General features: G+C 33.2%; 1 protein-coding gene and 1 long non-coding RNA gene across 7 annotated transcripts in view; one reads left to right on the top strand and one right to left on the bottom strand.

Moving 5' to 3' along the window:
- The first annotated feature begins 212 nt into the window (after window positions 1–212).
- The window catches only part of LOC116160327 (eyes absent homolog 2), a 51,332-nt gene continuing 27,511 nt past the window's right edge, over window positions 213–24,033 (top strand). For all 4 annotated transcript variants that reach the window (XM_031473516.1, XM_031473515.1, XM_031473513.1 and 1 more), the window contains exons 1-2: window positions 213–624; window positions 5,829–5,878. In XM_031473516.1, the coding sequence (XP_031329376.1) occupies window positions 544–624; window positions 5,829–5,878 (131 nt within the window). In that variant the 5' untranslated portion in view covers window positions 213–543. The remainder of the gene's footprint in view (window positions 625–5,828; window positions 5,879–24,033) is intronic.
- The window catches only part of LOC116160332, a 60,480-nt gene continuing 48,003 nt past the window's right edge, over window positions 11,557–24,033 (bottom strand). For 2 of the 3 annotated variants that reach the window (XR_004143184.1, XR_004143186.1), the window contains exons 6-7: window positions 19,798–24,018; window positions 11,557–11,662 (exon numbers count right to left, since the gene is read on the bottom strand). This is a non-coding gene — a long non-coding RNA (uncharacterized LOC116160332). The remainder of the gene's footprint in view (window positions 11,663–19,797; window positions 24,019–24,033) is intronic. The other variant, XR_004143185.1, reaches the window with a different exon arrangement.

Here is a 24,033-nt window from a genome sequence, read left to right as displayed (position 1 = left end):
ACGTTTATCAGGTTAGGCGTGATTTCAGCAAAATAAGATATGCAGATGTGGTAGAAAAATGTGTTTATTTAACAACTCATGTTCCGCAAACACGCGTTTACATACTCGTGAAGAAGTACACTTAAAAGCTTCCTGATAAGTTAGCAGTTCGACCACTAGAGCGAGTATATACAGCGGGACTCGAATAGAAAGTGGAGGAGCTTTTAAGTTTTAGTTCACATAAAAGAGAGAAGGAGTAAGGACGTAAACGGGATGCATTTGGATCGGGCGGTGAAAACACGATACTTAACTTGTCGCAATTAACGAAAAAAGTAGAAGTGAATTAAAAACAATAAAAATGCGTACGTAAGTCGTTTTATTTATTTTTGGAAGAAGGTTTTAAAAATACGTAAGTTGCATCCTACTCCTTCTTCTGTGTGCGTGTTTTTTTTGTAATATTTGTAGCGTTTTGCGAATTTATTAACTGATAAAATAAAGTTGAGTGGTTACTAATAGAAATGTGGTAGTGGTTTGGGGGTATTTAGTTTGCGACGGAGACGCATCATGGTGACTTTAATGCCTTGTAATTACCTAAGTGCACAACCTACCAGATGTACCATGATCGACAAAATGTGTGAACCAAAGGTATTTTGCATCTACAATTTTGCGGGATTCCGATTTTCTGCTCTTATTTAAAAGGGGCGCTTTTAATTAGTTTAATGGTAATCAGGAAGCGAAAAGTACCTATAAATAAATTTTATTGCATTCTCCCACGCTTTGTTCTTTTTTTGACAAGAAATACAAACGTTTTTCGTTACTTTGTAGATTATGCAAGCATATTTTGTCCACATTTTCTAACTGAAGGAAAATATTACCTTTCGGCATTTCTCTGGATTGCTTGTAGAAAACCATCGCATTTGTATTTGTATATTACACCTACTCGTCCAGACATATTTTGTAATGTACATAATAATTGCATTCATTAAATTAAGTAGGTGGAATCTTTTGGTCGTACGTAAAAGCTTTCATTGTCTCGAATCTTAATTTTTCACAATCTTTGCTGAATATATAATTATAGTTAATTTAATCTTAACATTCGTCATTTTTTATTATATCGACTTATTTTTAAATTACTACCTATTTGCAGACACGATATTCGTGTATCGACAGCAATTTTTTTCACGTTTTCTAATTGAAATAAACACAAATTGTTACCATGCTCGCACTGCATTTGGTATATTCCGCAGTCTTAAAATTCGTTTTTATTTTTGAAGTTTTCACTGATACATACCTATATGTATTAAAAAAACATACCCACCTTTTTTTTACTTTTGCCAAACAAGAAGTATTGCTTTACCCTCGGCTGTACCATTAAATGAAAATTGGAAACGATCGTTTTCTTTTGATATTTGGTGCCGGAATCTTTTGTGTCACCAATTTGTACTATTATTAATTTATTATCATCAATTTGTCAGCATCGCAGTTTTTGGATACCAAGTTACATAACGGGAAGTGTTGAGGAAACTCAAACGGAACTGTTGTGAGGGCCCACCGTTTTGACCCTTCGTAGTTACTAGTTAGTTAGTTCATCTACACCGTCTGGCAATAGGTATCTGGCATTCAAAGTAATAACGACCAAATTTCAACTAAATGGCTTTTTTTCCGTTTGTAAATTGGTTATTTGCCGGTTGTAACCGCTAGAAACTTCCCGACGGTAACCACCGAGTGAGATCAAATTCGAATGCTTAATTAACTTCACGTAGTGGGTGGTTCAGCAGCCCCGCGAAGGAGGAAATCGACCGAAATTAGGATTGGGTACACATAGATAATAGGAATTAAGTCTGATTTCCTTCCCACAGACATAAAGGTAAAAATTCTTGATCTTTTACTATGAACAAGTGTCTGCTTTATATTTATAAACATCGATCTTGATTTTGTGGAATACAGTGACCAACAACACTTGACAAAATAAGACCAAAGAATACCAGAAAGTTACCATGGAGAACCTACCAACATTCATTTTTATACCTACAAGAAGTCTGCAATTTTATACGAAGATCACTTCTCACCAAGATTCTCATGTTGAATCTAGTCTTCAATGAATAAAAATGCAAGAAACGAAATCACGCACGTGGGAGCTATCCGTGCTTTCGTTACTACAAACCAGATAATTTCGTTTATAGGGAGCAATACAATCGTGTGTATCTTTTCTAACATTAGCACCTCGATTGAAACGTGAAGTAGAATTGTAAGGAACTCATCCCCCCTCAATGTAGGAAATTACGCAACCCTTAAAAGACCGATTGATAGTTCGACTTCAGTTCAGTTTCCAATCAAACATCTGTAATTAGTTAATAGAACCATGGTTGAACTGTTGTGGCACAACCGGTCCTAATGGTATGGACCCTCCCGCCCCTCCAAAGCTGTATACTTCTTGTTAAAGGCTTGGATTTTACTCCTACCTCTATTCCGACAATTTTTAAAATATAAATGGGTTCTCAAGGACAAAACAAAATATACATAAAAATTTCCAACATATTCAGCAAAATAATTAAAATGACAAATATAACGGGAGATTCTGCTTCGAAATAGTTCATTTACAATTATTGTTTTTTTGTGGGTTGTATGGAGGGGGGGGGGCAGAACCATAGAACAACGAGTACCATTGCGATCTTGAAAATGGATTACTTGGGAACGGTTGTAGTTATTGGCAACCAATTTTTACCAGTCAATAGAGAAAGGATAGGTCACCTATGAAGATCCAATTTTATGAAATTTCAAAGATCAAATAAAGTTGTTTTCTAGTCTTTTAAAAAAATTAAATATTGCATTTTCTTATGAATTTGATAGATAATCAATATTATATGTTCCTATAAACTATAATCTTTAACAGTTTCTGATTTAATTCAGTTCTATGATCGTCACGTCGCGTCGTCTGGGCCGTCGCGGTCTGTCTGGGTATCGCTCAATGACTGTACGGCAAGCACGTGCCGCAATTCGGTCCATTTCACTATAAATAACTATTACATTTCAAAAATCTTCTAAGAGGGAACCCACTGCGAGCCTTTTTTCGATTACTGAAAAACTTGCGTTAACCCTCGTGTTAACCTAAAACAGGTGAGGGATTCGAGGGCAGATTAGTGTCACTAGAGCTGTTTAAAATGCAATTGTCATAAAATCATGAACTACTCAAAAGCAAATCCGAAAAAAATCTCGAAAAAAATTGTATCAATTCAATGGAATGGGAACAAGTCAAAAACTATTAAAAATAGCTATTAGGAACATGTAATATCAAAATATGCCAATTTTGATTCTCTATCAAATGCAATAGTAAGAAATTACATTAAAAAACCGAGTTTTTAGTTTTTGAAATTTCCGAAAATTCGGATCTCCATCGTCGTACGCACCTTAACTTTTTTTAAGTACACTAAAAGAACGCCCCTCGGAAAGCGTTTGTCTTTCTCTATACGCTGGTAAAAATGGGTTGCCATACCTACAACCGTTTTCAAGTAATCAATTTTCAAGGTACTCTCTGCATCCGATATTATTTATAAAGTCAAAATAACTTAAAAACCATAAATTGCAGATATCAACATTTGGGTATCAAAAAAACTGAAATTTCACGTAGAATACAAAAATGTAATAAAAAATAGGGGCTGTCATTTAGTGCCACCATTTTGAAAATATTTTACATCGATTCAGCCTTCAGAGTCGGGTTCAGAGTAACTACACAAATTTAAAAAACCTATACCATTTCACTTTCCCAGCAACTATAAAACTCGCAAAAAAAAACCATGGAGAGATATATTTTAATAAACAAAACCAAATACAATTTCTTGAGGATTGAAATAAATACCTTCAAGCTCGTCTTCAAGGCTCAGATATGGGTTGATAAAGCAATTGAATTGCTTTAAGTAGATTTGTGTCTCAATATCAAAAATCCGATTTATATCTTTGTTTATATCGGAGACCGCTCTAAACAAAAGTTGATAAATTTAGTTCTAAGTCGAGGGTAAAGTGGGCTTCCTAGGGGTTGTAATAGGCAACGATCGTTGTTGGTAGGGCTTTGAGCGGGTAGATAAGATCATCATCAACTTTCGCCATTAAGGGTGAGTGTGGATTACCATTGCCATGTAACTTAAAATTCAACAAATATATTGCTGGATTCTACATCTGCAATTTCTATATCTATACTATTCATGTCATGAGAGACACCTTTAGGAAATTTTAGTACAACCCTATATACCTATATACTCTGACCGTATCAATATTTTTTTTTAAATTGGCCGAAAGTTGCCATTCTCATAGAGTGAGAATGTTTGAATTTATTTTTAATATTTTTCATACACGAGATCGGATATTTCTAAAGGTAGGCTGTATACGAGTCAGAACATCAGAATATTTTTCGTTGTACGACTAAGAAATGCAATTTGTTTTTCACATCTTTTCAAAAACGAATGAAAGAAATTCTGGAGATCTAGCATCTAGGGATCATTCATCATTTTTTGGTCTAAATAAAAGAATGGACAAATAACTTCACAGATTCCCAATAATTGGTTAGTTTTTTTTTAATAAATCGCACAATATATCTATAGTTTAAGGGCTATACGCTCCAAAAAGTGTTTAAAGTTTACTTTCTTTTTTAATTATTTCTAGGATTCAAGTGTTTAAAGATGTCTCGAATGATGTTGAACCAAAAAACTTAGGTAATTTCCGGTATTTTCGCTTTCGATGTTAGAGATACTGTTTTTCATTTACAAAAAAAAATTGGTGTTACGAATGCAAGGGCGTGCAAAATTGATTTATTAATACCTTCTTTCTTACCTAATATTTTTTCTGTTAAGTACTGTAATTTGTGTAAGTACTAAGTACTTACCTACTAATTGTTTTAAAACTCCGAATATGCGAAAATATTGCTTTTAGTTTCAAGAACTAGTTTATTGGGATGAAACGTGAAGAAACTGTCATTTTAGAAGAGATCGCGGGATAACGAAAACTTTAAAATATGTCGAACAGTCGTCCATTAATTTCTATTTCATTGATATTAAATTTATTGATCAAAATATGCTAGAATTTAAAAACTACCTGCGTAGTGTCCGTTACCCCTTCAATCAATGCCCAATTAACGTTTACTTGCATTCCACTTTTATGTAGTTATTTTAACCCCTTCCAAGCGAAGGGGTTGTAGTTTTCGTTTCTTTTGGAAATAATTTCCGCTATTCTTAAAGGGGTAACGTGTAGGTATTGAAATTTGCTAGTTCCCATAAGATTCATGGTGGTCAATTGTATTTTTCTAGTATAGAATAAATTGGCATTGAAATCTGAATTGATTTTTTTTCACACATATTATTCAACCACATTTTGAAAGTATTTCTCAGTATTTCTTTACCTTTCATTGTAAAATTATTACATTAATTAAGTACTGTGACACATATTTCTAGTAAGATAATCAAAGAGCGAGATTCCAGCTTCAGTGTGGAGATATATATAGGAAACTACAATAAATACCTGAGATTTAGGACATTTGAAAGATTTTTTTATCCTACCATGCTTTTTACTATAAAATATGTTTGCCTCGATGTTTCTTACGTTTCTGAAAATTTGCTTATTCGAAAATATGTTTTCAATGTGTAACTCTGCCCTTAGGTAAATTTTGGAAATTATAAATGATATACTTACTTAGTAATTTGTGTCTATTTTATACACTCTATTTTTGTATTTTGTCTTCCGAAAATTTGACCAGGTGTGCAATTTTTTCGCATTTGTATTCAAATAGCACAACTTAAACAGCTTATCGTGATGTAGTCAGTAGTGTTTTACAGAATTAATTTATATTTCTCTCTTTGTAGGTGAAAAGGGCTCGAACTGATGCAACCCTCGACTCCACAGATCGAAATCGGTAAGTTGTTGACATTTAGGTAGTGTAGATGCGCTTTTGACTAACAGATGTTCTTGTACCTCAAAATTCTTGTTTTAAGTTATTCACTTTTACATACATAATTTTATGACGGTGACTTAAGAAATTTTTGGGACATCAGATAGTAAAATCTCACAGCTAACAATTTGTTTTATGACTCTTCGGTTAGGATTCAAACCTGCGAAAGACAGTGGGTGGAGTAATGTTGATAAATGTTATCAGAAGTGAACACAGCGGATTGTTGCAAATTGCTATAGTTACAATTTTAAACAAAGACGTACTGCTGACGCATTTATAATTGTTGAGTCTGCATGTCGTGGATGGGGACAACCTTTTCTTTATGGGTTTGCATGCGGTCAAAGCGAAACAGGCGACACATTTCCGACGGTCAGACAATAAATGTCTAACATTTTGCGTAGTTAACGCCTTTTCCATATGTGGACAGTCGGACAATTCAAGGAAACTACCAAGGGCCATAAATTTCCCGCTCGTATTGGTGTTTGTGTCGCAAATTATTATCGGAGATTTCAATTACACGTTATGTCGCGAACCCTACCAGTAATTTACCTGAATTTTTTGTGAAAGAATGAAGAATTATTACATGCTATGACTAATTTATCTGCAGCGTGCGTGTTGACAATCGTGTTTATACGTCTTTTAGATATACTAATCTTACAAGAACGAAGTCCTTAAATTATGCGCAGATAACAATCTTGGTCCTAAATATCTACATCGTCGAATTGCTTTATAATATTTACATGTTTAGAGTATTAACAACGTTTAAGAAGTAAATTCTTTTATAGAAAATATGTAGGAGAGTTGGTGACACAAAGACACATGTTTTTTAAAAAAGCCTCACCCTCGGTAGGTAGTCAAGTGATTTCAAAGAATATAAAAGCAGAGCAGTAGCTCTACTATGAATGGACGATTTAAGCCGATTATATTGAAGACTTGATGACATAATTATCTTGAATATCTTTCAGTTTGGAGAGTATAAATAAATCGCGGAGTTGTACATTTATTTCGGAGGGGGGGGGGGGGGGGCTTAAAATGTATGTGAAAAACATACTTGAGTCATCAACTTGAGGCGACCGTCGTATTAAAGACACATTTCTCATTTCATGGGAGATTTGCAAAAAATGCGTAAGCAAACTGTCTGTCTCCATTTCGTGCATCGTCTGTGATTGTGCTTGTGCGCTATTTAGTTGGGCCGTTTATTTGTTTATTTATCTAAGAGTAGCACGTGGTGCGCGTACAGAACTGTACATACGCTTAACAATTATAATGTTTGAAGTACATACAGTGAATGAAGAATAATTTAAAAGCCTTATAAGTTCCACACTGCCCGATTTTTTCTGTTGCATGTGGAATATGAAGAAGAGCAGTTTAAAGTGACATTACAGTGTCAGTTGGTGCGGGTGAACGCTTCGATGAAAAATGCGAAATATGCTGAAAAAACTTTTCTGTCAAAAAAATCACTGGATTATGAAAAAGCGTGTTTCCAAATGTGTTCGCGAGTTCGATAGAAAAGAACTAGTGCAGCTGGCCTTAGAAGTGGATTTTTCGGTGAAATGTCCGACCAAACCAGTATTCCGAATGAAATTTCTTCGGGCCTCAATAAAGAATTTGGGGAAGGTATTATACCATGGTGAAGGTTATAATCCCGCTATACCTATTGGAAATCCACAGCCTACAGTTTTTACCAAAAAGTATCGATCAAAAAGCAAAAAAATGGACTATATTGACAACGTGAATAAAATCAAAGAGCAGTTTGAACCCATAACTGCAGTTCTTAAGAGAAAGAAGATAATATGCACCCAAATTATGACGTTCATTTCTGATAAAACTGCGCAACGACAAGCCCGGAAAATAAAAGTACAACCAACGCCCGAATAAAAAATAGAAATATTACAGGAGGCAGGATGCAATCTGGCTCACCAACTAATATTGAGGTAAAAATCAACAAACGATTACATAGTATGTTAATGTCACTAAATATTGATTTAAATGCAATAGTTTATCATTAGCCATAATATGGAAAAACGTTAAAAAGTGACCATTTTTTGTTACTTTGACTTTCAGCCCAAAGGCTTTCAGCTCTTCCTTGTATGTCTAAGAATACGATTCTAGCAATGATGATACCATAACGAAAGTTCTGGTAACCATCAGAATCAGACAAGTAATTTTATGATCTATTTTGCTAGTTTAATTCTTCGTTCAAATCTAACGCGTAAGACGTGATATTACTATTTATGTTGAAAAATTTCGTTTGTCCCGTATAGAATGGGGTGCTGTTTCAAAACAAAGCGCCATACAATATTTTCAAGTGCTAGATTTTATAGATTCGTAGTGAATGTCATGGTAATCATCTGGAATATTTCTGATTTTACAGTAATAAAAGTACAGTGTCTTTTAGCGATTAGTACGCTAATTTATTTCAGTACGTAAAATAACAACTTAAAATTACAGCTCGAGATCTGAATAGCATTTCCCGTGCGGCTCAAATTTCGACATGAGTCACTCTCGGAGTCGATCTTTCCCGCAAAATTATCACTGCGTGGCTGAAGACAAAGGCTACGTTGATTGTCGAGAATATTTTTCACAGTGTATCAATGAACTCAGAACAGTAGGGAATGCTAGCGGCGTTTAGACTATTTTTACGAATTGAGATGTAGGAAAATTTGCAAAATTTTAGACTACTGTTTATTAGATTTTAGAATTTCTTTAGTGAGCATCCACTGGTCTAAATATACCTACCCATATTTTTAGAATGAAGGATGTCGCAAAGGAACAAGTTCTATAGTACGCTACGGTAAATCTGATAGGGAGTGAGAGTGAGCCCTCAAAAATCACATACAGAGAGGCCAACTATTCAAAAATTTTATAAGTAGCAAGGAAAAACGGCAATCATTTATACACAGTAAACATATTTATAAATTATAACCGTATACAGTGTGTCCTAGATCGCGTGGGATTGCATGGGTAACTTTGTTATTATTAAAGATAGAGAATTGGTTAAATGGGCAATGTTTTGCAGTTTTGGATGCTTATTTAAAATTTCCTTATGGAAATTCAAAATGTCGCATAGGTTCGACGTAAATTCAAAAAAACTAAAATTGGTCATTTCCTTGAATGTCTTATATCATCGAAAGTATAAGAGATATAAAAAAAAGTTTTATATAAAAGTGACTGTCTTTGATACGCTTAATTTAGAATTGATGTCAAAAAAATTCAAGATGGCTACTTTTGAGGAACATTTACCAACTTCCTAAAGTTAAATAGGCGCTATATGATATTTTTAGATTACTTGATAGATTTTTTAATTCTCTTTGCAACCAGCCATCATAACATAAGATTGAAAATAAGATACCAGTTGTATCAACGGTTTTTGTATTTTAATCAAGTAGGCTGTGATGAATTAAAAAAAAAACAAAACAAAATCTATACAAGCCAACAAAACAATGAAAATAATTACATCAGATGTTAAAAAAATCAGGGGCGCACTCATGAGAGGGGGGTTTGGGCATTACAACTCCCTCCAAAATTTTATATAAGTAGACCTAGAAAAATTTTGATTTTTATAACATCACTTATTGACTATCTTATTATCCATACTTATATACCTACAAATGGTGGTATAACTACAAACTATCCCCTCGAAAAAATGTCATGCCATTATCCAGTTAAACACATTTCAAGACACTTTGCTTTATTTTACACAATGTATTACCATTGATGCATTGTCCCAGGTCATATTTTGTAGGTCAGTAGGTGGTTTATCCGCAAGAATATCGAAACTAACAGTTTTACCAGTCCGAGTATATGGACAGATGAATCTTTTTCTAACTGCGGAGTGTTCAAATCGACATAATGAACACTATACTCGTCACAGGAAAACCTACATGATGTAGTTTCACACCGAAATCAAGTCATATTTTTTTAAATTAATGTATTTTATGGCATAATGGGAAGTCATGTAATTGGACCTGTAATCTTCGTTGGATCTTTAATTGCTCACCATGATTTACAAATTCTCCAATAAACTTCCTTAAAGGATTTTTCTCGACAACATATGTTTCGAAGAAAGGGTTGGTTTACGCTACCTACCAACAAGCTGGCTGCTCAGGTCACAATTCACGAATTATGTACAGTACATTAAATTATAAAAGTACTTAATTAAAAAATAAAAGTAAAGTGGAAGGAGCTACCACTACAATCATAATAATAATCATCAATGGCAACACGTTGCCTAAACTAAACTGTCTTGAAGTGTGTTTCACTAATAATGGCCAGTATTTTAAACATCTGGTGTAATTATTTTCATTGTTTTGTTGCCTCGAATAGATTTTTTTTTTTTATTCGTCACAGGCTACTTGATTAAAATACAAAAACCGTTAATATAATTGGTATCTTATTTTCAATCTTATGTTATGATGGCTCGTTGAAAAGAGAATTAAAAAATCTATTAAGTAATCTAAAAATCCAATATGGCGCCCATTTAACTTTAGGAAGTTGGTAAATGTTCCTCAAAAGTGGCCATCTTAAATTTTTTTTTGACATCAATTCTAAATTAAGCGTATCAAAGACAGTCACTTTTATATAAAACTTTTTTTTATATCTCTTATACTTTCGATGATATAAGACATTGAAGGAAATGACCAATTTTAGTTTTTTTGAATTTACGTCCAACCTATGCGACATTTTGAATTTCCATAAGGGAATTTTAAATAAGCATCCAAAACTGCAAAACATTGCCCATTTAACCAATTCTCTATCTTTAATAATAACAAAGTTACCCATGCAATCCCACGCGATCTGGGACACACTGTATATCCCGAGGTATATCCATTATTTTTGCAGATACCTGAAGATTACTAAAAATGGCCAGATAAAAATTTGGAAATATTCGTTTGCTTATGAGATACAACGGAAAATCAAAAAATTGTCAATTTCTATAAGACACGGGAAAGTGTTTATTACAAAAGGACTTTCTGAATAATCTGCCGTTTTCAAAATACGTATACGATGTCATCCAAAAAAGTTACCGTACCTAACCTCATTTTTTAAATAGAACACCCTTTAATTTAAAAAGATAGCATATTAAATTCTCTTTTTAAAAATATAACACACTAGGGATGATATTAAAGAAAAAGTGTTCCAAAAATATTCAAAAAGAATTAAAAAAATTTAATCCTGGTTCAAATAAAGTAAATAATAATCTAAATTGAAACTTACTGAATTGCAGTAGTTTTAAAAATCATCTCACTAGAAAAGGATCCAAATGTATACTTGAAATTTATTTTAAACAGGAAAGAATTTTATAAGCGTTGTTATTGACATGATATAGGGTAAAGGTTGAGCATCAGTCAGTCATTATTTTTAGATTTGGTACATGTTTCTTTTTTATTTTATTTTTATTTTTTTTGTTTCAATTCGATGTATACCATGCTTGAACCCCCACGCACAAGCTCTGCTTTTGTGGGTACTATTATTTTCTTTTTCTTTTGCAATGTTATTGTAACCGTATAAAATAAATTATTATTATTATTATGTAGTGTCATGTGTTTATTTATTTTATAGCATCTATTAAGCTGGCGTTTAATGATCTTAAAGATGGTGTATGCAACGATATTTAACTTATTGGCTACTTACTATGCACTCCACATGTGATCTATGTAAGTCCTAAGGTGTACAATGTAAGTGTTTCATTTCTGGCATGTACGCGGTCTTCTTCAACATGTTCTCTTCATCCTCGAAATGCACCAACTGCAAATAAAAACGAGATCAAATTAGGAAACAAATGATAGTGTTCTTCTTGTAATAATATAGGAAAAGAACGTGATTATATTAATTAAATTCACAAAAATGTTCAATTGCTTTATACATTCTGTAATACCATAACATTCAAAATCAACCATTATAAAATGAAAGTGAAACATTACGAGGTCTGATTGGCCTAATGGATCACCTCGTTATACAAATTTTGGTATCGAAGATAGAAGACACATCATCCTCCTAACGAATTCAAACAAAATAGGCAAAATCTTGTTGTAAATCACCTTCAAATTTACCCATAATGTCTTTAGTTATAAATGAACATAAGCTATTACCCATTGTTGTCACATCGTCTGTTTAAAGAATGTACCCTCGAATTTACCATTACTTTTGAAAAAGGTTGGACTCATACATAGTTCAATTAATTTAATTCGTTTTCGTTGTGTTTTTATTTGAACTTGCGTATTTTTTAGTAACTTTGTTCCCTAGGCAAGAAAAAAATAAGGTTACATTTATTAATAGTTAACATCAAACCATACGAACTTACCAACTCCCATACGTTTATGTTAGAAAGAGAAAACCAAAGCCAACTACTACTACAGAAGCTTGCAGTCACCAAAAATAACACATTCAATGATACATAAAGTTGTTTTTTCACTACTAGCGTCTGATGACATGATTATTAACCTTTTTTCCACTTGTAAAGTAGGCTTTCTCGGCATTTGTTCAAAGTGGTTAATAATTTTTTATTATTAACTAGTAGTCAATAATGAGAACTGTCACGCTGTCACTTTTAGAAAACACAACCCGAAATTTCGCTCAATGAACGTTTAGACAAGTTCTCTAAAACGAATCACCACCATTCGCAATTTCCAGAGAAATTACATACCTAAAATTATCACATTTTGAAAAAATTCGAACGAAATTACTCTTTGAAAAATCTCAATGACAGAACAAAATACGGCCTGTTTGACTTGTACTTCCACGTACTTGATTGACATGTTAAATTAAGCAACAAACAATTCTGTCCAACCGTTAACTCTCTTATCAATATAATATGTTAATTTAGAGGATTTCAAGTGCTAGTAGTGAAAAAAATAGTATATATACCACGGTAGAGAAGTCTATTATTGCCTTCGCACCTTACACCCCTCGGCGCAAGCGCCTCGAGATGTAATCTTGGTGCTCAGGCAATAATAGTGGACTTCTCTACCTTGATATATAATGTACTATTAATTTATGAAATGGAGCTTCTTCATGGGGCGTGACAATTTTTGTTTTCGCAAACCTTCCATACCGTTGGCTTGGAAACCCTTTGGAAAAGTTTAGAAACCCCTTTAGAAAGCATTTGCGTAATTTTCGAATTTTGGAATTTTCTTAAAGATTATCTTTGGGGTTTTCCTCGAAGTCAACATTTTAATAAAACGCTTCGCGAGAACCGAGATGGGGACCTTAGAAATGTTGTTAGACAAAGAAAACTTTTTTGCCAGAACTTCTGCATAAATGGTTTTTTCTGAAAATATTAACCCCCGCGTGAACAAGACATGGCGTACAGGCGGGATAACGCAGTTTATTACCACCCTAAAATTTTGAATTTTTATGGTTTTATGGCCCGGACATCGTTGTAAATAGTATCGTTTATGAAATGAAAGTATATGTAGTATTACCAATGGTATTACATAGTTCGCCAACAGAAGTCCAATATATAAACTTTTTTGCTCCTCATAAGAATGAAGCTTTTGAGAGCGTTTGTGAGTCCTTAAGAGCTTTTAAAGATTTTAAGGAGGTTTTTTAAATACATTTAAAGACCGTGCTCATTAATCTCTGATAGTTTTTAGAAGCCCTCACAAGTCTCACCCGGTTGTTAGAATATTTGTAAGACGTTGAACAGTAATTGTACAGTAGTAAGACTGATAATCGTTAAGAGTGTTTGGAAGCCTAACCTTGATGTGCCTTAAAGGACCTTAAGGAGTTTTTATGAGTCTTCAAGAGCATTCTAAACGCCTTCTTTTAAATGTTTTAAGTGACGTGGGCCTTTAACGTGATTCGTTGGTCTTTAAAGGCCTTTAAAAGGGTGTAAGTGTCACCAATAACTTTAAGGAGCATTTGAAAGTCTTTCAGATCCTTTTAGATCATTTCGGAACCTTTAAAGTCTGTTAGACCTTCAAGAAGTGTTACAATTCTCTTTCCCCTCACCAAAAGCTTCCTGCAAGTATTCTGTTCTCCAGTCCGGTTGTGAAACAGAATATTGAAAAACTCCTTAAAGATTTTCCTAAATTTTCAAATCTTACTATGTGCCTTATTGCTAGAAACAGGTGATTCTTCAGCTCGGCCAAGAAGCAGACATTATTTTTTTGAACACAATCTCGCGACTAAATCAGATCTTCTAGTGTTTTTGTTATCTGTGTATGACAGACGGACGACGAATCTATGTACAAAAAAAGACGCTTTAATCTTTCTTGAACATGTCACATTTTGTACTCGTCGACAATATAAACTTTACTAAAACACGAAACAAAGATCCAGAATTGACAAGTGGCAGATGCTTTAATCCGCTTAATTTAATAAGTCGATAAAACTTTACGGTCCATAAATAAATCGTTAATAAGCCTGACACGTAGCGGCAATCGATTTTTTTTCGAGAGAAAAATGCAATTGTTTTGCGATTTCTTTATGTGACGTTGTACAAGAAGTGAACGCGTATAATGGACCAGCATATTTTTAAAATCTTTATTACATGAAAGCGCACACTGTGGGTGTCCCTTTATTTAAAAGCAAATCTCAAAGGCGATGTTACCAATACATGGTGGTAGAAGCTTTTGTCGGAATTTTACTTATAGATGACAAGTCGAAAAGGAAATAGGCGGTACGCCCTCATAATTTTCTAATTTTGTTCTTTTATTAATTGCCTGTGAACTTGCGCCGTTAAAGTATAAGGAGAGTGGAACTGGCGACACATTTTTGCAGGTGATTTTTTTTTCAATGCAAGGTACACCGATTATGGTAATGCGTTCGTAACACTGCGAGCTGTTAATGTTTAACCAGTGTAAATTCAAGGTGTTTTCAGTACCAGAAGCCAGCTATTTACAGAGTTCTTTGATGTTATGTAGGGTTACCAGTAGGTGACGGCCTCGGTTACGGAATTTAAATGAACAAAGAGTTTTACTGGAATGCTTACACTGTGATTTAAAGCACCCTCGATTCAATTAAGCTGGAACGTATAGAATTTGGTCGATACTGATAGGTGCCAATTTTGTCCTCTTCCCCCTGTAAGGCCAGCATAATTTATTTTACAAATTCGGTGAATTCAGACGTCGTGAAAGATACTTAACCTAACCAACTGGAAAGGACGCGTGGCAAAGATAGATGATGCTCCCGACCAACATTGTTTTATTTACGAATAAAGTTGCAGTAAACTTGAGTAATTGTTAAAAAATAGAAAACTATTATTGGAGGATATTTGAGGTAATATGACAATATTTTGAAGAAATTCTGGTTCCACTAAAACCACTGCCCGCAACCAAACATATTTGTTAGTTGTTAGAATTGTTGCCTTATTTGCCAACGAATTAATTTCATTTTGTACATACAGTGCGAGTGTAAAGTTTGGAACTAAAAAAATCGGGGTTAATCAATTTCTTGTCGGATTAGCACATGTTCTATTTTTCTGGCAATAGTGCCAACGGTCAACCAACATAAACAATAAAAACAAGATGAAAAATGAGGTTATTTAATATTTATAATTATAGCCAATATATAGCGATCTTTCTTTTGTTATTCCGTGATCTTCTATGCAAGACAGAGGGAAACATTTTTTTTCACTTTTTTTTGTACACAAGTAAAAATGAAAACCTAACCTTAAAATAATTAAAGGTTGGTGAAATTGTACAATGACAAAAAATTTATCAAGTTAACAGCAATGTAAAACCAAGTAACTTGAGCAAGAAATTGTTCTATAAATTGACACTTCATGAAGTAATTGTTGTTGTAAAACTAGCTTTAGCAATACGGAATGAAAAAATAACGGGCCGGATTTTTGAACAAAATTTTACAGCGCTGCAAAGCACCTACATTTTTTTTCAAATAGCTACATAACATTTTTATTACATTATTTGAAAGACTTTCTTTTTACATATAGGTATAATCTCAAAAATTGATGATAGGTTTTATTACAAAAAAAATCGAGAAAATAATGTCAAAAGTAAAAAATCAATAATATTTTTTCCGGCAACACGGTTACTGTATATTAGGCATAAAGACCACTCCGTCATCGCCACTATCGAGGATCCCGTTGGCTTTAAATAAGAAGTGCCGTGAGAGAGACATCGATATATTTCACGGCTCTTTGAATGAATTAATTAGTCATATTGGATCGTAATTACTATATGCAGTTTTAGTTTTAAGTACAGCATCCCAGTGCCATGTCATTGGAATACTTGCATTCTGTATGGTATTTGGCTAAACAAATCAAAAAATAAATGAATGTAATACTGTCAGAAACGTTTTTTTTAATATATGGTTTGAGCGGTTCTGTCAAGAATTTGGCACCTGGTTTAACATCCAAGTGTTCAATCATTCTGCAGCAATAATTTTTTTTCCAAAATTGTTTTTCAAAATTCTACTTCAAGATCTGATCGTCAAGACATTGGATCCTTTGACTATGGTAATAATGAACCAAAGCTTATTTTGGACCTTTGAAAAGTACTTTTCAGCCGCAAATCGTAGTTCGAGGTAATGTAAAAATCTTAAATTTTGGATTCTTTGAAAAAACAATGTTCCTTTTACAACTCATTCGTGGTGCTATTCCCTAAACGACAGTTGCGCCATTAGTGTACATTTGTATCTCTTCGTCATCCTCTCGGTTCTCATTCCTCAACCTACCCCTTCAATTTGTTAGACATCGAGATCCAGTTTTGTATACTCGATTGTGGTATGTTGGGAGTGTTTGCAATTATCAAACAGTTTCCGAGTGCCGTTGCAGTCGGCGGCGGAGAAGTAAGACAAGGAGGTAGCGTTATTTCGGGTGCTGGGACTGGGGGCAGGATGTGCCATCATTTTTATTCCTACAGCTGCATAGATTTTAATTGTACTGGTTTTGTACGCTTGTATATTACACCCCCTGTATACGAATAGACACCCTTGAAGCGCAAAAAATAAGACAGCTTATAGGTATGATGAAACATTCATTGAAGCTGTACTTCACATAACAAAAGGCACACTAGGTACACCAACCAAGCACACTTTACGAGTTGTTAGTGATGTGATACACCCGATTTTTTTTTAGCGTGGAATGATAGGTAGGTATACTGTATACATTTAAAATTCTATATATCTGTTAATATTCAGTATAAATATGTTAACATGTGTGTAAAACATAGGAACAGACGCACAAATTGGGTTCGAATTTGGGACGGTAAAATTCGGTATGTCGTAAATCCAAATTAAAGTTCTCTACCGTTGTTAATAATGGCGCACTAAATGCAAAGTAAGGTATACAAAACACAATTCACCATTCTTAGCTTTAATCCGAAATTTAAAAATGACATAACACCGTTAACTTTGGAGCCCAATACGTAGAATGTGTCGCAAAAAATTGGTACAATTCAACATGTAAAATGGAACTCGATTGAAAGTTGTTATATAGGCATTAACTAACTTGTAATCCCAAATTTCATATCTGCGTTGATATTGATGCACAAAATATAGGAGTTGGTCAACAGACCAACACAAAATGAGCACAATTCAGGTACAAATTTTAGTATGATCGTAAAATGTTGGTACATGGGCATTAACTTGTAACGTTGTAACCCTAGAATAAAAATTTCATATCTCTCTTGATATGTTTAGGATGTTTCGGTTCTTAGATTTGGGGTCAAGTTTAATGCAGATGGCAAACATGTCATTGCATATTATTCCAATTATTGAGTTGCAATTTGAAGTTAAGAAGTGGTAGCAAAATAAAACATTGACCTTTCCACCATACAGTTTGTTGTGACAGCTGTAATCATTTTACCGGGTTACAAAAAATCGTAGTGACATTTTTAAATTTCATAGTGTGTCCTTATGACATTGCTCGGGGCGGATAAACTAGGTAGGTAAGACAGCATATTTATTTAATGTGCCAACAAAACGGTTTTTGTCACTCATAACTAATAATCCCAATGAAAATATTCACGCAAAGACTTCACGACCAGTTGCGAAACCTTTCCAGAAACCCAAACATTTTCAGAATTCGCTCTTTATAATTTAAGCATTATGTTTAAAAAAATTTGGTCTAGTGAACAATTAAAAAAGACGACGTCTAATCTTGATCAATTTGTTATGGTTGTTTTGTCACATAACGCGACGGACCTCCTGGTCGCAGTGTTCCTCGTCGGCCCACCTACCATCGTTTGTTTTATTATCTTCATTTATTTCTTTTTATTTAATACAATCTCGGCAGGCACAAGGATTAATTCTATTACAACTGAATAAACTACCTTTATCTGTAGAAATTCACGATTTAATTTGTACGCTTACCACGTGTAGCACGTTTGTAATTTGTTTCGAGCTTTTTAGAGAAGAGAAGAGTGCCTACTAAATAATTTAAGGCACACGGATGAATTTTACTGCCAACAACTTGATACAATTTTTAATATGCGTGATACATGGAATGATATAGTGTCTGCTACAATGCTGCTGTTAATAATAAATTTTCACTTTTTACGATCATCAGCACATGTCGTTTCGTAATTTTTCTTAATTATGAAAGATTGTAAATTTTAGTTTTAATGTCTTATTTACACCTAGTGCGATTGCTCCTTAGCATGGGAAGGCGTGTTAACGTTTTAAGGAGTCGTATCTTCCATGCAGAAGTTAAAGAAGCTGTTGAAAAATTTCTCCAAAAATAAAAAAATAAACAGTGTCAGTTTTCAATTGCTCTTCAGTTTTTGTTTGATTTTCGTTCCTATTAAGAAAAATCTTGTGTGATAGATATTGGTACACAAGTACCTACATACCTTTATAAATTGCAGTTCTGTAAACTTTTCATTGCTACCTTAAACAAACACTATTAAATATATATATTAAATAAAAATAAAATAAATAAATTAAATTTACAGATTATAAGTTTTCGTCACTTGGTACTAAGAGGCCAATGTGATCGTTTAGTGCTAATAGTCTGGAAGCCAGACGAAAAAGCTGGAAGTAAGGTACGGTGAAAATTTTTTTGCGGTTTTAGGTCACTAAGTAGGTCTATTTTAAGAATCCGATTGATGCCACTCTGTCACCCTTGAGCATTTTGAGAAATTCAAGATGGCGCTCAAAAATGTCTAGAAAAAATACAAAAATTAAATTTTTTTAAAATATGGGCATGTAGCACATCGACACGTTAATATTGAAAAAATATAACAACCAACCCCTCAAAAACACCCCCCACGCCTCCAAAACTCCCCCAAACATATTTTTAACTAAAAATTTAAATTCAGAAGGCTTAAAAACCCTAAAATCAATGTACTACATGCCCATATTTTTAAAAAATTTAATTTTTGTATTTTTTGCAGACATTTTTTGGCGCCATCTTGAATTTCTCAAAATGCTCAAGGGTGAGTGGCATCAAACGGATTCTCAAAGTAGACATCCTTACGAACTAAAAACCGTCAAAAAACCTTCACCGTACCTCACTTCCAGGTTAAGCCAATAATCCCAGTTTGGCATCCAGACTATAAACATCTGAGTAAATGTGGCATTGGCAATGGAATAGATTGTAACATATAGTTCTTGTTGTAGTGGCACGTGCAACACGACAGGCAGGAAATAGGCAAAGGTGCAGAAATTTAATTGGACTACCGTATATCATTCACGTCGACACCATTATAATACAGGACACACAATCTTAACAACTAAGATTATAGGAAAAAAATGTTTTGCGTCTCGTCCTAAGATAAATATCTATGGAAAATATTCAGGGAAGGTGCATAATGCATATTATTTAAAGTTACTAATTTGCAAGTGAGGTCATATTTTTAGCGCATCTTTACATACAAAAGAGATAGTTTTTATCTCAGTTTTTATAAAAGAGAAACGACTAAGATTTGTACTACCATTGTAATATATTTGAAAAAAATCATTAATACAAAAAGACTCACCAATTGTCTTGTCCGCTTTACTGATTTTCTTCATTACTTCTTATCTACCCATTCCATTGGGTAATCTAAGAAGAGAAATGCGTATTACTTTACACTCAATTGATCGTTTTTGACAAAGTTATTATTATAGAAGACTCACCCTGAATATTAGCCTTGCGCATCTTCAGTGATTCTAGTAATCTAAACAGAGAAATTGCTTTACACTCTTTACAGTTAAAAAAAAATTATTAATATAAAAGACTCGCTGCTAGTTTTATGCACTTTCACTTTCAAAAAATAAAAAGTGCACTTTTGCGCTCTTGATATGTCTGTCTGAGCCACAAAGGCACCCGAAACCACGTACAGACTTAGTATTGGTGTCATTACATCAGAAATCAAAAATTATTTCATGTTTGTATTCTCGTTAAGGCATGAAGTGTATTCGCCTCTTCCTTTAAAAGCGGCTTGGAATATTCAAAAACTTTTTTGTGCCTTTAATTGTACATTAAAACGTTATATGCGGCATGAACATTTTATATCGAGCCCGTCTAACAAAATTTACAAGGTTTTTCGAATTTTTTTCTTCTTTCAGAATTTAGGTCACCATTATTGCGGAAACGATTTTTACCTGCACAAAAAATTAGGAATTTAGTCAAATCCGGTACGCAAAACTACACTAACTAATGTTTCTATGACTTTGGGCGCTTTAATTAATAAAAGGAGCGGTGAGGAGAGTAGGGATTGTTCTTTCATACCCGTATGAGATCAATCTTTTTGTATTTATTTTACCTGGATTGACAGTTTTTGGAAAGAACATTAACATAAAAGATTCACAGATATTTTCTGTCACTTGGTTGATTTTCTCGCTTGCTTTTTATACCATATTAAACCTAAAACTAAAAGGAGAAATGTGTATTATTTTACACTCAATTACGAGCTTAATAACAGTTTATGAAAAAAGTTGTTAATACAAAAACATCGGTATTTTTGGTTCATTTGGCTGAATTTCTTTCTGCGTTGTTTGTTGTCCCATTCCATTAATCTAAGAAGTGAAAGATGTGTTATTTTACATTCAATTGCCAGTTTTTGAAAAAATTCATTAATATAAAAGACTCGCCGATATTTTTTCTTTCGCTTGGTTGAGTTTCACCATTGCATCGTATACTATACCAATAAACTAAAACTAAAATGTATATTACTTAACATCCATTTAACAGTTTATGAAAAAATAATGAATACAAAAGTCACCGATATTCTTGTTCACTTGATGGGCTAATTTTCTTCATTGCTTTCTACGACATTAAACTAAAGTATTATTTTACAGTCAATTGACAGTTATTATACAATCAGTACCTACTACGAAAGACTCGGCGGTCTCGTCCATTTGGTGAAATTTCTCCATTGCTTTATGTACCATGCCATTAAACTAAGCAGAGAAATTATATTATTAGGCGAATGAAACGAGCCTTTGTTTCTACATTTATTTAGAGATCCATGCTTTGTTTAGTTATTTGACACTAAATGGACAGTTTAAAAAAAACCATTAACACATAACCATTAATTTATTCATTTGGTCGGTTTTTAAAAAAAAAATCGTTAATACAAAAGACACTGATAGGTATTTCCGTTCGATTTGCAGAATTTTTCTATTAATCTAAAAAGAGGAAGAGTTATTTTAGATTCAATTGTCAGTTTATGAAAAAATCATCATCATCACGAAAGGCTCCCCGAAATTTTCTTTCACTTGGTTGATTTTCTCCATTGTTTCTTATGTATCGTTCCATTAATCTTATGACATGATCATCAACGGAAAAGACTCACCGATCTTCTTGTGCACTTGGTTAATTTTCACTCTTGCTTCTTTTACCATCGCAAAAAAGAAGAGATGTGAATTATTTTACACTAATCTGCAAAAATAATCGTTAACACAAAAGATACCAACATTCTCGTTCCTTTAGTTGAATTTCTCCAAGGCTTCTTATGTTCTCCCATTAATCTAAACAGAGAAAGATATGTTATTTTACACGAAATGGGCAGTTTTTGACAAAATCATTAACACAAAAGATTCACTGATCATTTCTTTCACTTGCTTTGTTGATTTTTTCCATTGCTTCTTATATATATCGTAAGTACCATTAAACTAAAAGGAGACATGTGTATTACTTAACACTCAATTGGCAGTTTATGAAAAAATAATTAATACAAAAGACTCACCGATCTTCTCGTTCATTTGGGCTAATTTTCTCCATTGCTTCTTACAATATTAGCCTAAAAGGAGAAATGTGTTACTTTACAGCTCGCTTTACAGTCGATTGAAAATTGTTGAAAAAATCGATTCACCGATAACTTCTTTCACTTGCTTGGTTGTTTTTTTCCACTGCTTCTTATGTGTATCGTAGGTAGCATTAAACTAAAAGGAGAAATGAGAATTACTTAACACTCAATTGGCAGTTTTTGAAAAAATAATTAATACAAAAGACTCACCGATCTTCTCGTTCAATTGGGCCAATTTTCACCATTGCTCTTACAGCATTAACCTAAAAGGAGAAATGGGTACGTTACAGCTCGCTTTACAGTCGAATGAAAGTTTTTGAAAAAATCGTTAACACAAAAGACTCACCGATATTTTTGTTCACTTGGTTACCTTTTTTATTATTTCCATAGCAAAATGAAAAGAATTTTTTTTAATGAAATAAAGAAAACCTAATTTGCAAAAATAATCATTAACACAAAAGATACCGACTTTCTCGTTCCTTTAGTTGAATTTCTCCAAGGCTTCTTATGTTCTCCCATTAATCTACACAGAGAAAGATATGTTATTTTACACTATATGGACAGTTTTTGAAAAAATCATTAACACAAAAGATTCACCGATAATTTTTTTCACTTGCTTGTTTGATTTTTTTCCATTGCTTCTTATGTATATCGTAGGTACCATTAAACTAAAAGGAGAAATGTGTATTACTTAACACTCAGTTGTCAGTTTTTGAAAAAAATAATTAATACAAAAGACTCACCGATCTTCTCGTTCAATTGGGCCAATTTTCTCCATTGCTTCTTACAACATTAACCTAAAAGGAGAAATGCGTACGTTACAAGCTCGGTTTACAGTCGAATGAAAGTTTTTGAAAAAATCGTTAACACAAAAGACTCACCGATATTTCTGTTCACTTGGCTACTTTTTCTATTATTTCCATAGCAAAACGCAAATAATTTTTTTTAATGAAATAAAGAAAACTGAATTTGCAAAAATAATCATTAACACAAAAGATACCGACATTCTCGTTCCTTAGTTGAATTTCTCCAAGGCTTCTTATGTTCTCCCATAATCTAAACAGAGAAAGATATGTTATTACTACACTACATGGACGGTTTTTGAAAAAAATCACTAACACAAAAGATTCACCGATAATTTCTTTCACTTGCATGGCTGATTTTTTTCTATTCTTCTTATGTATATCGTAGGTATCATTAAACTAAAAGGAGAAATGTGTATTACTTGACATTCAATTGGGAGTTTTTGAAAAAATAATTAATACAAAAGACTCACCGATCTTCTCGTTCAATTGGGCCAGTTTTCTCCATTGCTTCAACATTAACCTAAAAGGAAAAATGTGTTATTTCACAGTCCTCTTTACAGTAGCCGATTGAAAGTTTTTGAAAAAATCGTTAACACAAAAGACTCACCTATATTTTCGTTCACTTGCCTACTTTTTCCATTGCTTCCATAGCAAAACGCAAAGATTTTTTTTAATGAAATAAAGAAAACTTAAAATTATGTTTTATTAACGTTTTACAATGTGTTTTCCGAGCGCTATACTTAATTAGATCGTAATGTTATCTCGTACAAAAAAGTTTTAAATTCAAATCTGGTAATAACCAATTAGGGATATTTTACTTATTTATTTGGAATCTTTTTGGTATCATTCTATATGGAAAGACGATCATTATTCCGTTAAAGTGAATTAAAAGGATAGATAGCTTATAGCTAGTAGGAGATCGATTTTTAATTTGTAATAGGTAAGTTCAATCAATGTGAATTTATAATTACAATATTACATTTTTGGATTGATTGTTTTTGATTATTTTATAAATGATAATGCCACAGATGTTGGCGTGGCGTCAGAACTCCATGTTGACTTTAAGATTTTTAATTTGTAGTAGAATCATTCAGGATAACTCACACCAAACATAAACATGGACCACTATGCTTTTCTTATAAATCGACCTCGCCGGCCAATCCTGAAAAGCGTTTTG

Source organism: Photinus pyralis, unplaced genomic scaffold (genome assembly GCF_008802855.1).
Source record: "Photinus pyralis isolate 1611_PpyrPB1 unplaced genomic scaffold, Ppyr1.3 Ppyr1.4_LG1, whole genome shotgun sequence".
Taxonomy (NCBI): Eukaryota; Metazoa; Arthropoda; class Insecta; order Coleoptera; family Lampyridae; genus Photinus; species Photinus pyralis.
The sequence above is the reverse complement of the archived record's forward strand: the minus strand, read 5'-3'. Positions and strand labels throughout refer to the sequence as shown.